The sequence below is a fragment of the Toxorhynchites rutilus genome, chromosome 1 (assembly GCF_029784135.1).
Source record: "Toxorhynchites rutilus septentrionalis strain SRP chromosome 1, ASM2978413v1, whole genome shotgun sequence".
NCBI classification, from domain to species: Eukaryota; Metazoa; Arthropoda; class Insecta; order Diptera; family Culicidae; genus Toxorhynchites; species Toxorhynchites rutilus.
Genome location: NC_073744.1, coordinates 23,902,592 through 23,918,337, shown reverse-complemented (window position 1 = coordinate 23,918,337; position 15,746 = coordinate 23,902,592). Strand labels below are relative to the sequence as shown.

Below are 15,746 nucleotides of genomic sequence, written 5' to 3'. Positions count from 1 at the left end.
GTTTTCATGATTATTGATTGCATTTGTTTTTTATAGTTTTTATTGTTTCGGAATCACCAAGGACGCTATGTTTTTATATATTTTTTCTTGAAAGCTGAGGTTTTTTTACATAACATATCCGAAAATCAGAGAGGTATTTTTTCATTTTTAAGTTAGAATTTTTTAAATTAAACCGATGGTCCAAAAAATTTTTTTTCCCATTTTTCCAGAAATGAAAAAATCATAACTTTTGAAATACTAGCTCGATTTAGGTAATCAATACAGTAGAACCCCGATTATCCGCGGAATAGTCTGGCTAGGTCACCGCAAATCACGAAAATCGCGGATAATGCAATTAATGACTAAAAAAATTGCAAACACAATGTTTCAGCATGATAACTATGTTTTATCAATAAAAGAATCATTAAACTATCCATCTAAAAGGTTGTATACACCAGAAGTCAAATAATGTGAAAGCCATGACCAAAACAAAAATGCAAAATCCTACACCTCACTGATAATTTCCGCGAAAGTCCATAGCATTACTATGGAACCCGCTTTCGCGGATAAACCGCATCGCGGATCATCCGCTCGCGGATAATCGAGGTTCCACTGTATATCAAATTGAAGTCAATGCGATAATCTTCATTGAAAAAACATTATATTTTTTTTTTTTTTTTCCAAAATATATTTTTTATTAAGGCACATGTGGCGTTAGCCTGACGGGGCCGGGAGTCCAATATTTTGACAATTTTTGTCTTACAACTATGTTAGTAATAAGTAACCGATTACTCGCGGTTGGCTCGAGGTTAGTATTACAAGTGTTCTCATAATTGGTATGTTGCAGTCTTCGATGCTCTATACGTGTGCCCGACACGGGCTACTTCCTATTGGGATGCAGCTGACCATTAATCAGCAACGCTCCCTAGTCTGTACCCCATATCTAGCGTGGTGCGTCTTTCTCGACTCGAGGAATCCAGGATAGAATGGTCACTAGCCGGCGCAATCATCAGTTCGTGTAGAGTTGTCATGAGCGGTACAACCTTTGGCTCTTGTTGAATGATCAGTGGACTGCACAACCTTCGGCCCGTGCATCTGTAAAGAGTGTGTGTATGTATTGCCGCGACTATGTAAAAGTTTATCGATCGGATAGGAGGGATATGAAACGGGGACACAACAAAGAAAACATCATTAAACGTTGACATCGGCGTTTCTGAGGAACAGGTATAGATGAAGCAGAAGATCAGGATCCCGGCTACCTAAGATATCCCGGACGGGGATATCCGATTTTCTACCTTGTGCTCTCAGTGCTCTAGAGAGCTGAGAGCGAGCAGCATGGAACCGGATACACGACCAGACAACATGCTCGATGTCGTGGTAGCCATCGCCACAATCACAAAGATTGTTTGCTGCGAGCCCAATGCGATAGAGATGCGCGTTTAGGTTGTAGTGATTGGACATAAGCCGAGATATCACGCGAATGAAATCACGACCTACATTCAATCCCTTGAACCATGCACTCGTCGAGACCTTAGGGATAATCGTGTCTCGTGTCTCGTGTTGCAACATTATAGTTGCAAAAATATGTGATTTTGTTATCATAATTATTGATTGTATTTGTTTTGTAAAGTTTTCATGGTCTCGGGATCAAGGGCGCTATATTTTTTATTATTTTTCCTAGTAAGCTGGGAAAATCTGAGAACACCTACATCGGTTTGACATGGAATAGCTTTATACATGACAATTGCTTGCGAATTAGTTTGGAAGAATATACGATTTACTACAGGTAAACAAAAAAAAACAATGGTGGAAAATGTTCGTGTGGTTATAATTATTTTTATAACCTCACGAATCACCCTTTCTATATGTGAGCATATTTATGTTTGTAGAAATAGAAACTTTTCAATTGGCTTTTAGTGGGAGTGGGATATAAATGTTAAAAATGAGTGGTTGTGCTGGTTAAGAAAATGTTCTCCGATGGGATTCGAACTCCGGTTGTCTGAATGATTTTGAATCTCGCACGGCTATCTGGAATATGATTCTAGAGCAGTTAAAACTCCTACATATAATACTAAAAAGCATCAGATACGTCATTCCTGGTCGTCTGTTATATTTTAGTGGAAATGGCATGAAATTTGTATAGAAATGGTTAAGTAAGGTTCAGTGCTAGCTGTTCTAAGTAATCAAACAACATGAAGGGAAAATTTCCATTCAAACTGTTCTAATTTAATGGTGCTTACGGGCCCACTGATCAGGTATAGATTAATTTGCCTCCCTAAATCACCATATCACCACCAGACGTCGACACTGTACATACGACATCGCGGATCTTGGTTTGTCACATTCCTAATATGATGCAATATGGCCTAAATTACGATCTAATATGATTTACTGTTGAACGATTTTCCACAGCAATGTTTGTTACACCGAGACCGAGATTGAGACTTAATCTGCAGTGATAAATGAAATCGAGGTTTTCGCAATTTATACCATTTTAGATTACACAATGTATCCTTTGATTGACATTATATATGATATGAGGGGCTTAGAATGAAAGGGGTGTAAGTGATTTGATCGATTTCTCTACATTGACTCTCTCTTTTGGTCATAGGTTAGGCTCAAATACATTCCCAGCTGTATTTGACAATGTGGAAGATAGGTCAGAACCTCACCTATCAGATTCTATAGCAAACTTAAATTGGAACGTTTTTGCAATTGAGTTATTAACTAAAGAAAAAGTTGATGAAGAGAAATCGATCTAGTCACTTACACCCCTTGCATTCTAAGCCCCTCATATACGATTCGACATTACTTTTTATGCGAATTGAAATATGTCAAGTTATACGAATTAATGTTTGCTGAGAAGTCGTGTGGGGAGAGGATGGAGATATATCACAAACAGTCAGCCCTATTCTGTATTCCGACGGATTTCCATTTCGTTCGAAACCTTTATTACGTTCGAGTTATAATTTCGCATTCTCTATTTCGAACGTTTTGCCCGTTGAATGTTCGAAGAGAAACAGATGGAACGAAATGCAAAAACAACTAGAACGGAATACAGAATGGAATTTTATCAAGTCGTTCGAAATATTTCGTATCGTTCGAAATATTTCGTATCGATCGAAATGCAGAATAGGAGTGAGTATCATCGACATCGGATCTCCCTGCCCCACCGATTTTTGGATGCGGAATTCTGGCGAGCGATGCCCATTTAACAGCAAGCGAGACATGGCTCTCTCCGAGATTCGCGGAGGAAGCCCGACAAAGCTCTGGTTTATCCCGAGCGATAACATTGTACGATACAGGAATCGATGCGAGACCGAGATCGAACACGTGGTCTAGGTGGTATGATATTAGTTTAGTTCTTCTTTTTCTCGCTATGAGTTTTTCTTCAAAAATTGAGTGGGCTTTCAGTGGAATTGATTGTTTTTTTTTTCAACAAATTCTCAATTCTTTGAGCAACTTTGGGGAACAACAACCCGTAAATTTATTTATATTGTTGTTTGTTTTCTTCCGAATTCCATTTACTTTGTGATCACGTTATAATACATTATATTTACGTTATAGCAAAACATAACATGTGAATATTATCTCGGAAATTCTCTATCATAAATCGATGCAAGCTAGTTGAGCTCAAGACACTTAAAACAACTTATTGGTATTTAGAATTTAGAAAAACTAAATCTCGAAACAATACAACAGGAGTAAAAAAATCGATATGGATATTATCATGTCTTTGAGAACATAAATATGTTGTGTTGTATTATGTAGTTTTGGCGAGTTCAACTCCAAAATTGCTGATCAAGCTAATAGACGTATGTCGGTGCTTAATATCTGATGTCGTTCACTTAGCTAAGCCGCAAATACATCCCATTAAGACCAGATTACAAATTATAATTTTTTTCCTTGTTTGAGCCTCAATAATAAGTCCCCGTGCTTCAATAATAAGTCTTCGCGCTGATTCGTTTAGCTGTGAATAGTGCTTGTTCGAATTCATCGATTGGTTATTTGGTAGAAGCTCATAATGCAGAATTCTTCTTCCATCCCACCAGACACAAAGAATGCCTTTCTGCGTTTATATAGCGGAATAGTTTATTGTTTATTGTTGAATACAGATATATATTTTTTCCAAAATATTTAACAATGTGGATGCAATCTGTACTCCCTCCCTCACTGTGGACAAGCGTGGACATTTTCGTACACCTGCCCCCCCCCCCCCCTATTCACGATTCGACGTGTAACTAAAACCTTTTTAAGTTTTTATAAAATTAATGCATTTCGCATCTAATTTACATTTACCGTTTACGTCGATCCTAACGCCGCCCTAGTGACCGGTGGCGGCAATCGCTCTCAAAACAGCTACATTTCTTCACAGCGGCCGAAGACGCCACGAGTGACATTTTCAACTGCGGGGGAGAAAAGTGTAAACAAATAAAGTGAGAAATTCCCCCGAAATGGAAATTGCAAAAGTGTACGGTTCAAAATTGTGCTCCAGTTGTTCCTCCGAAAACCCTGCTAACGAAATATTTCTGCTTGTAGCCCCAGCCGGAACCCGTTAACGTACTGTCGTCTTTGTTTGTCCCAAGTAAACCTGCTAACGGTACTGCAGGCGGAAGATGGAGCTAGATCTCCACATAAGGAATGGTTGCAGAAATTGTTTCACTATGCGAAAATTGCGGTATGTTCGTTTTTTTCTTACTCATCAGCGGCCTATCAATTGCTGGTTACCCTACTTTCTAGTTTAACGCCGAAGAAGATTATCCGAGCGCTGTTTGTGATCTGTGCATAACCCAGTTCAATGATTTTCACACGTTCCGCCGTAAAGTGGTGAGCAATCACACCATGGTCAAGCTTTACCGGCGAAATCACGGCGATGAAATAGTTATCCCTAAAGAGGAAGTGAAGGAAGAAGCACAAGAAGACGAAGAGGAAGGATTCTTGATTGATATTATCGATGAGGATCAGCTGATAAAGATAAAGGAAGAGAATGATGACGGTATCTCGGATGCTATCTTCGGAAAAGCACACGAGACTATCAAAGAGGTGGACGTTTATCATATGGATGGGGAGCTAAGAAAGCTCGTTGTGAAGCAGGAACCTATTTCACCGGTGCGCCCGACATCAGCCCCTCGTAAGTCAGCAGAGAATGGAGATATAAAATTAAGACTCGGGGCTCTTCCAACGATGCATATCCTGAACAAGAAAGTACCCTCCACGAATGTTGTTAAACAGCTGTCTGTGCCAGCAGTGAAAATAGAGCCTCTGGACTCGACCCCGATTGCACCGAAACGTCCAGCTGGTACTATCCTCAACCAGGATATCAAAGAAAAACGGCTGAAATCATCCGTGGTGTCTTGTTGGAAATGCAAAGCAGTCTTCAATAGCCATGAAAATTTGATTATTCACGAGAGAGAGGATCACGGCATGGTTAGACAACATAAACCGCCACCTGTGGTATCGTCTGGGTCTAAGCCCTGCGCTCAGGCCACCTTGTTTAAATGCACGAAGTGTCACAACAGCTTTGTCCAGGAGTCCAACTACGAACAACATTTAACAACGTGCAAGGTAAGCCTCCTGTCCAAGCTTAACCCTGCTCAAATCACGATCAAACGAACAAAGGTTCCCGCAAGTCAACCGTCGCCGCCTTCATCATCGGCTGGTATCAACAATTTGAATGGTAAAAACAATGACCATCAGGTTGTGGAACACCGCTTGCGCTGCCCGCACTGTCCGCTGACGTACAAAACGAAGCATTTCCTGCAGAAGCATCTGCAGGATGTGCACAGGATTGCCACCAAGGAGGAAGTATTGCAATGCAAAATCTGCAATTTGACCTATTCGTGTAGTGAAGACCTCAAGCTGCACAATCAAGCCCTGCATCGGCGTCAGTGCGAGCAGTGCACCGGGGAATTTAAGAATTGTGTGCATTCTAACGTCGATACCAAGACGGTGGGGAACCGAGTACTCGTCAATAAACAGTTGGTGAAATAGTGGCAGATTTTTTGGGGTAATAGGAAAGACGGAGAAAGCCCACTGGTTGCGTTTTGTTATGTTATGTTCTATATTCTTTGTGTCTAAAGAAGGTTGTTCAGCACATGACACCATGAAGATTTTGTGTTTCGATTTATCGAGGTTATTTAAGTTTTTAAAACAAATTTTATGTTTCACAAGAGCCAGAAAATATAGTCTAACCTCTCATACACATCTGATTTTCCTGGAATTCTTTAATAAACTTCACAGCTTTATTTCGTCAACTATCGGGTCTTTCGATAATAGCGCTACAAAAGTTTTTTTTAATAAATCAAAAACTGTTTTGGATATCAATGAAATTCTTTATTCATGTGAAAGTACATTTGGTCGGTGTTATGTCACATGGTCCCATGTGACTTAATACAGACCAAATGTACTTGGCAATCGCAAAATTGAAAATTTCGAGTTATTACATTTGGTTAAGCATCATGAAAGCTACATACTGCATTTGTCAGATTTGGAAAATCACGCATACAACAGGAATAACAGATCGAAATTGGTATGATTGATCAGCGAAAACCCCTCATAGTATGCAGTCAGAGCGAACCATATACCATTTACCACGGCGAAATGGCTCTATATCATGTGCAGACAGAATGGACCATGTGTCAATCATTTGTATATTGAATTTAAATAATTTCCAAGCGCCGAATTCAAACCAACAAAACTTTTTCTTGATGCTAATAGGTACCTTGTTGAAATGGGCTTGAACCAGTTAGTGTAAAATGTGCACATTCTGAGCATATTAAAAAAATAAAATTGGTCCACTCTGACTGAACGGATCAGTGAAAAATGCTAGTCTTCAGTGTGAAGGATCGCAAAATGTACTATTTCAGAGTGCGATTTAGACTGTAGCGATGACAATGAATTAGAATTTGACGATTCTATTGACGGATGCTGTCTAAGGTGATTGAAAATGGGAAGTGTATGCTTTAACATGTTTGCCGTGCAATCATATTCATGCCTGTAATAGATGACAGAGACTATTATGCTGAACGCAACCAAATGTGTATGCAGTTCCAACTTCACACCCCTTCTTTTTCGATGAAAATCCGGATCATTTTTTTTGTTGCACTCGTTGTTGGATCGTATATCTTTCCATCATGAAATGACAAACCTTACTGAAGAGAAATGTCAAGAGAGCGGGTAAAAATATGGCGTCGTTTGCTGTCCCTATCGATCTACTTTCGTAGCGTCCCTATTGAAATCGGGTTTGAAATAAGCAAAATGATGCATTTTGTAACCCGTTCGACTTCGAATAAGGACTTTTATCAATCCGTTCGACTTCGAATTATTTCGAAATTTGTTTTTCACCAATGCAAGGATGCCAAATTCGCAGACTTGTTCGCAATTTTACTGATATTTAATTTTCGTCGCAAGCTCTATTCTGTTGCTGACTTATATTTTCAGTTGCAGACTGCAGGGATATGGTATTTCTCTTCTTTATGGTTTGGTTCAGTTTCCTGCGCTAACAACCTCTTTTTTATACATCACTTTGCGATTCTAACGGTTAAAAAGGTAGCTGGCGGATATTTATACACATTAACATTTTCGTAGCAGACTTAAAAAAAACATCTGGCATCTCTGGAGGCGATGACGTTTACTCTGGCAAAACCCAAAACGAAAACATTTCTCAATGGTTTTCATTAGCTGATAGTTCTAGATGTTTGTAGTGCAGACTTTTCCAGAACGTGTTTTTGAAAAGCTTAACTTTTACAGTAAAACTTTTGAATATTTTAAAAAAAGATCAAAAGGACTCGAAGGTATGTATATTTCCTATTCTCAATATCGATTATTTGCGATGTGAAATACGAAATTTTCTTACATTTGAAAATGTAAAGTATTGCGTAATTTCGGTTGATTTTATAATATAGTTTTACTATAATTTTTCAGATGCCACAACCAACCGGAGATGTGGAAACCTTTGCCTTAAAACTGAGATCTCTCAGCTGATGTCGCTTATCATCAACACGTTCTACCCGAACAAAGAAATATTCTTGCGTGAATTGATCACTAACTCTTCGTATGCTCTCGACAAAATTCGTTATAAATCGCTCATCGAACCCTTAAAATTGGACAGCGAACAAGGAGCTGTTTATCAAGCTCATTTTTAACAAGGAAGCTACAACTCTGACTAACATCGATACTTGTATCGGAATGACCAAAACTGGTCAATAACCTTGGTACGATCGCCAAGACCAGAACGAAAGCATTAATGCAAGCTTTGCAAGCCTGAGCCAACATATGGAAGATTGCTAGAAACTGTTTCCATTTACAGCATGCTATCTTTAAAGATTATTATTATTAAATTGACTATTTGATAGATGTAAGCGTTAATATTTTTTTTATTGTTTCTTCGCTTTTTTACTCTTCGGCTCATCTTCATAGACAGATATTGCTCTAGGTCGCATTTTAGAGTAGACTGGAACAATCCAATAAGGATTTTCTTTTACATCCTTAGCATATTTGAGAAGTGTCTCACGAGGATCTTGATCATCTTCCACTCTCTTGTTCAGACCAAGATTCCTAATTACATACGACGTCAAGGTGCCTCCGGAACTAGTGACACGCCCCCTTTGTTCACTGGTAGTGGGAAAATTTGGTCATTTGGATTTATTAAGAACCAATCGATCCTTCTCCATCTTCTTCCGATGAGAGCGAGACTTCTCCTGATGGAACATCGAAAACGCGTGCGGAGTAATGACCTGGGCGGCTCCGATCACTTCCGCATCTTTTCCGGCGATAGGCACGATCCGCGCAGAGCTCCTCTCATACTTCGCTTCTCATTGCACAATCCACAGATAATTCCATTTCCACACCCAAGGAAAATCTGGTTCAACTTCGGACGTCAATGAGTTCGAATTACATGTGAATCAGTAAATGGAATAATCAGCCTGAGTGCATCCGTATACTAGCACATAGGATTTGACAGCGTCAAACATGTCCGGGTCGCAAATGCAATTTGCGACCACTGTCACTCGCGAGAACTGCCAAACTCTCAAGCTGGTGTAAAACAAGGCACTTAACATACTACCAGGTGGGTCAAAACGTGAAGTGGTTTTCTGCAGCCATTTAAAAAATACACAAAAGTAAATTAAGACGATTGAGCACAATTTGTGGAATATACTGATACTTTATGAAATACTCATTGCTATATTCATTATATTCATTACGTTTTACGCTGCAAGCGTTTCATTTATTGTCTTTGCGTTGAAGGCACCATAATGATTTGCGCCATTTGGAAAACGAAATTAAGGACGAAATTAACACACTTCTAGAACAAAAAATAATGAATGAAAATTTACTTTTCTGTATTCAATATGTATTCTATGTAATAGAGTAATACGTTTCCTCGAAAATTGTGAAATAATATGAAACTGAAATTGTGTTTGATGCTGATTTTATATTATAATGGTGAGTTTTTGTGATTATTGTGTTGTAAAATATTTGGAAATATACAACCAAATGGCTAAGTAAGCGTCAGGACTACGTGTTTTAAATACAACTGAAATTATTGAAATAATGCAGAATTCATTCAAACCCTTTTATTTCACTTAAATTCTTTCAATTTCTTAAGTTGGTTTACATTATAATATAATACTACATTTCAAGTGATCAACCTAGGGTTCTACGTTTTATATTATCATTCAGACCCTTGTGATCATCATGATCATTACATTTCACATAAATTTTTTTTTCAAAAAACAATTCTTTTTTTAGTTAGCGAATGGGCGCACCTTGTTCCATAGATTTGCCTTGAGTTCGCCGAGTAATTTGATAGGTTTGGCAATGACAGCTAAATTTGTAGCACATCTTGACTCGCGGATCATATCCCCTTGCCCGGGGCTTGGGAATAATCGTTCCGAAAGTGGCTTGCGGAAAAAACTTTTGTTTTTGTTTTGATTTCACAGTTGTATGACAGCTGCGATGAAAGTTCGAAAATCACCGCCCTTTAGGATTAGTGGCGAACGGGCAGAATGCAAAATATTCGAACTCGTTCGGATTATGAAATCCAATCAATCCAATCGCCGATCGTGAACCGGGATGAGGGTGAATATTTTGGATAAAAAAAACTGACAGTTACAACAACCGCGCAATTCGTAGACCTATAGTCAACGGAAGACGCGCCTACTATGGGCTCCGCAAATCCTTATTGACTCACAAGCACTCGGTGTTTTCGAACGTCGAGTGTTCAGTACAATATACGGGGGTGTACAGGAAAATTAAGTATGGAGAAGAAGGATGATCCACAAAATGGCGCAACTCTACGGCGAACCCAGCATCCAGAAAATCGTCAAGGCTGAAGGAGTGTAATGGGGAGGGCAAGATTGTCAGACAGCAACACTCCAAAGATAGAATTGCATCGAATCAGATGGAAACAATAATGAATAATGAATGTTGTGAATAGTGAATATTCCTGTGATGTAGCATCATTATAAATAAATGAATAAATATCAATTACATATTTTATGTACATGAAAACCATATTTTTTTGAAAGTGGGGAAAAAATCTTATACGAAAATTTCGTCTGATGATAATTTTATACACTCGACATAGAATTAAAGGAACAGAGGGCGAAGTCGTAAATTTTGAATGATTTTTGACATGCTGTAACTTCGTGAAAAATCAACGCATATATATGGGATATGCATCAGTTTAAAACTCCAACTTTATTTATTTATTAGAACATTAGATGACCCGGCAAACTTCGTCCCGCTCAAAAATTATTTTTGTTATCAGAACCTTCAAACATTTACGTTTTCTTACTGAGCGCACGTTCATGGGTCCAATCACAGAACTGTTCATTGATTGATCTTCTAATTCATCCTTTAAAATTACCTTTTACTATAGAACCAAAACTCGTCATTATAATATCAGATTATTTTTAGACAAAATTCTCGTTCAAGATTTTTTAACCACTTGTAACATATTTCTCCGTTACATGGAATAAATGTTTGATACCGAAAATATGATAGAATAAAGACAGCCCTCAATCGGACAATTTCTTCTTCGAGTTTCGCTCTGCTCTTATCAACACATTCGGCGTTCCAATTTTATTTATATAGATAGAAGACGATATAGGAGTGCGTTTTATCACCTGAAAATCAATTTTCAGTTTCGATTTCAAGTTACGCAGAAGTTTGTGTTTCATTTGTATGGCAGCCCCCATGTTCTTAGACTGGGGGTAGGTGTGTCGAACCACCCTGGAAACATTTATTGCTCCCTACAACTTCCATATGCAAATTCTGATTCAATTTGCTTGATTAGTTCTCGAGTTATGCAGAGATTTGTGTTTCATTCGTATGGCAGTACCGACCATAATTATTTCATAACAATTTACGCTTCACAGAAATTGTACACGAAGTTCAATGACGTCTATACGCCTTGCGTTTTCTAAGTCGGATGACATTGGCACAACCCGTCGAAGTCGAACGGATGACAGAATGCGATATTGCCATCGATTCGGGTAATTTTGACTCGATCGGATTTCAGAATACGGGTGAGTAGTTGACGCATCTGGAATTTTTGAGGGAAATACACTATCGATTTCCTCAGGACGTATTTTGCGACTATCCGAATTAAAATTGTGCATATGAGGAACCGAATACATCTAACATTGTAATGAAGCTCATTCTACATTTCATTAATTTTTTTGTTTGAACACACGTTTTGTAATATCATGACAATGCATGTGTTTAGGCCTGGCATTATCAAAGGCTGCGTCGGCGTTGTTCATGACAGCTTCTCGCAAGTGAGTGTGTTTTTCCTCACACTGCTTCTGATTGTCTAGAATCACAGTCGTTTGCACGATGTCGTTGCTGCACGTTAGGAACATTAGTACCATTGAAGAAGAAGATGGAGAGCGTCGTTTGAACGGTGGAAGTCAACGATGAACTCCAGATTATTGTTTCTTCTTCGAATCACAATTTCTCGCGTCGTTGTGCAGTCGTCTACCATGACTCCAGCAATGTATTCAACAACATACGCATTGAATGTATACACGTGTTCTCCAGTCGATGTTTTATTAGAATTTATGACAATAACGTGATTGTCACCTTGCAAACCGAGCATCTATGATATGAAGAAATTCAACTCTTCCAGCTCGCTGGAAATACGCATGGTTTTAGCGGAATTGAGGTTATTGGCGCATGTGAGGATGAAAGTTCGATGAAGCGAACTTAGCGCCATCTGTCATTTAACAACGTAAATAAATTCTCTCTCTCTGAAAAACAAACGATGGGGCGATTATTTGGGTATTACTTATACCAAAATACAAAAATCGCAATTAAAACAGGAGATGGGGGTGAACCTTTGAGGTTATATGTACATTTATGCCAAATTTAGGAAAAAAAGGACATTAAAATTGTTTAGATTTTTTTTTCCTGTTTACGTCCTTTTCTCATGCCTATCAAGTTTTTTGTATATAATTTCATGAAAATCGGTCGAGCCGTTTCGGAGGAGTTCGACCACGAACATCGTGACACGAGATTTATATATATAAAAAGTTGTCTGTATTTATATGAATATAGAGATTTTACGTATATATTTTTATCTTGGTGTGTGTAGGTTTAGTGGGCAACAATATGGGAAAGAAATAAAAATCGATTTATTTTAGTTTTTTCAAAGATTTGCCGGTGCCGGGTAAAACTGCACGGGCGAGTAGCACTATACATACAAATCAAATGTCGGAGTTCGTGGTATGGGTGCGTCGCTCTTTTAGCGAACTCGTTTTTGTTCAGTTTCAACCCCAGTGCCGCACTAACTGCTGTCAAAACGTTTTTTTATTCACTCAGTTTCGCACTCAGTGTCGCACTAGTTCGCCCCGAAAGCTGTTAGTTTCGCACTGAGATGTTTCACGGGTTGGCACTCGGGTTCACCAATACAACTATACTGAACTGTCAAGTTCCGAGTATTGTTTTGGAAAATCTAAAAAAATCTAAAAATCTAAAATAGAGACTATGAAAATGGAAAACCTGCTGCTCTTGCTTTTGTATTATTTGAATCGTAATTCAATTCGGATTCTGATTTTGAAGAGTATATTCGTGTAGACGGCATTAAGCTCCGTGTGCTTTCATTGGGAGGCGAAAATTATTATGGATATTCAGGAGGAATAAACATGCTTTCAAAATCAAAATTAGGAATGAAAATTTACTTTAACGTATCGAATATTTATTTTATGTGATGAAATAAGAGGGTTTTTTTCCGATATCGCAGAAACATTGAACGAAAACTGTGTCTAAAGATGATTTTATATTATAATAGTAATTATTTGTGGAACAAACAGGAAATGCATCGACAAATGGTTAAGTGAGTGTCAGGACTACATGTGTTAGGTAATCAAACAATATGAAGTAAAAATTTTCATTCAAACTTTTATATTTTTACACTGCACTTGACCCTTCTGATCTTATAGAGAATACTTTACCTCCTAAGCACTAATATCTCCACCAGACGTCGACTGTACATTTGTCGTCGCAAATAACAAATCAGACTATACCTCAACTCAGACTATACAACGCACACCAACAAACCACCGCATTCGTGAAACTGAAAACCTTTTTTTTATTACAGAGTCAGTGTGGCACTGACTCAGTTTTAAAAACGAATTCGCTATTTGTCTCGACATCGGTTCAACCTCCAGTAGCTATGCTTGGCTACAGTGTCGATATCTGGTGGCTATATTCACGTAAGGAGGCAGATTAATCTTTATCGAATAAGCATGCCCGAAGGCAGGTTTAAACTGCTGAGATTTGAATGAAAATTTTCACTTCATGTTATTTGATTATTCAAAACATATAGTTTTGAGCTTTACTCGACATTTTTTTTATCAATTGGAAAATGATGTTTCAACTAAAACACATCCTTATGGTATGAAATTTTCTTCAGATGCAATTTCCTTATAAGATTTTACACCACCAGCAACAAAATGTGGTTTTCGTGTAAATGAACCACATATTCGATATATTGTGTTATTTTTTCATTCATAATTTTAGCTATGAAGTGTGTTCATTCCACCTGAAAATTCATTATAGTAATTGTCGCTTCCCAAAATCGTGATACGAAGCTCAATGTCGTCAATGCGAATTTACTCTCTCGCTCCGAAAACTAATTTCTCCGCCATTTCTTAGCGCAGACGGAGCAGCCGACCTGCACTGAGAAGCCGCTATGCCTGATAGTATAAATACATCATGTATTTGTCTGCCCGTGCCGGTACGTGCCGTTTACGCTACGTGTTGCATAATATAAAGCGGCCTTTAAACGTGTTGTTTTTGAGCGAAGCGGTTCCGCTTCATATACGCATATACATTTAAAACACACACAATGTTCGGACGTGAAAAAAAAGTCTCTGGAGCAGCGATTCGTTTCTCAACTGCTCAAAGCTGAAATATTTATTGAATCAATAAATGAATTCTTATTTTGAAGAAAATGCTTACATTGGTTTTTTTTCGTTTCAAATCGACGTAACGACTAACTACTTCGCGGGGTTCTGCTATGCTTCACACCCTATGAACGCGCAACTAATAATAATAAAATGAGGTTAATTTCTGTGATGGAAAATTAAACTCCTACTCTCTCACCTCCGACTTCACCGCGGTTAATTCAACTTGGAGATCATTTGATCAAACCTACCGTTTTTATAGTTCAGTTAAATACTTATAATTTCACCGCTGTTAAAAAGAACAACCTGTCTTCAAGCGTGGTAGAAAAAAATGGTTCCTCTTTTCTCTTCCAACCGTTTCTTATTCTGTCAACGCTCGCTGCGACGCAGTTGAAGTTTGCAGAGCTGTGTTGCCAGAACACACAATAATATTTGTCTTGCATGAAACGTGTCGTGCCGGTTTCATTTCGTGTCGGTTTCATTTTGTGCCGGATGGTATAATATCACCATTAAGGCCGTTTTATATTATCCAGCACGTAGCGTGAACGGCACGTACCGACACCGGCAGACAAATACATGATGTATTCATATCATCAGACATAGCAACTTCTCTGTACGGACCGGCAGCGCGGACGGAGCGGAGAAATGCTACTGGTGATTGAACCGATGTCGTACCGAAGAGCGACGAACGCACCCATACCACGAACTTCGACGTTTGATTTGTATGTATGGTGCTACTCGCCCGTGTAGTCGTGCCCGGCACCGGCAAAATATTCTTTTCGAGAAATCCTTCATGCATTTGTCTGAAACGTGCTGTGTATGTTCGGAGCCGTTCCGCTATATATACGCATATACATTTGAAACACACGCAATAATATTGGTCTTGCATTAAACGTGCCGTGCCGGTTACGCTACGTGCCTGATGATATAATATTACCTTTAAGTGTAGCTAGACAACACTCGCAGGAAAACACTAAGGCGAGTTCCGGTATTTTGCTTCTTCTCGCACATGCAATATTCGTGCTCATTTTGAAGTCGTACAGGGTGAGATTTCAGTTCTATCCTGAATCTACAACCCGCATCATGGATTTGACTGTTACGTTCATTGCTAACGGTCGATCGAGAGGTGACAAGCGGCAAGATTCTCCCCAGCCATAAGGATTTCGGATTCCAATCGAGAACTCCAACTAATTATTTTTCTTCAACATGTATAGATAATCTCTTGTGCATCTTGTAGATTCTAAATTCCAAATTCAGTTGGGACTTCGTATTTGCTGTGGGTTTGTGTCTCTATGATATCTATTACCATTTGCTTGGGGAGGGGTGGTTCGTGCTTTCGTAACTGTCCATCAAAAG

General features: G+C 38.6%; 1 protein-coding gene across 1 annotated transcript; it reads left to right on the top strand.

Annotated features, from left to right (window-relative positions):
• The first annotated feature begins 4,317 nt into the window (after window positions 1-4,317).
• On the top strand, window positions 4,318-5,972 carry LOC129778657 (uncharacterized). The gene is made up of 3 exons (XM_055785706.1): window positions 4,318-4,450; window positions 4,519-4,657; window positions 4,720-5,972. Exons 1-3 carry the CDS (start codon window positions 4,434-4,436, stop codon window positions 5,968-5,970), a joined length of 1,407 nt encoding a protein of 468 aa, XP_055641681.1. The 5' UTR covers window positions 4,318-4,433; the 3' UTR covers window positions 5,971-5,972.
• The last annotated feature ends 9,774 nt before the right edge of the window (window positions 5,973-15,746 follow it).

What these genes read in the sequence shown, in the direction of transcription:
- LOC129778657 (XM_055785706.1), top strand. An exon ending in TTCACTATGCGAAAATTGCG is followed by an intron (nt 4,658 to 4,719) that starts GTATGTTCGTTT and finishes CCTACTTTCTAG; the next exon opens with TTTAACGCCGAAGAAGATTA.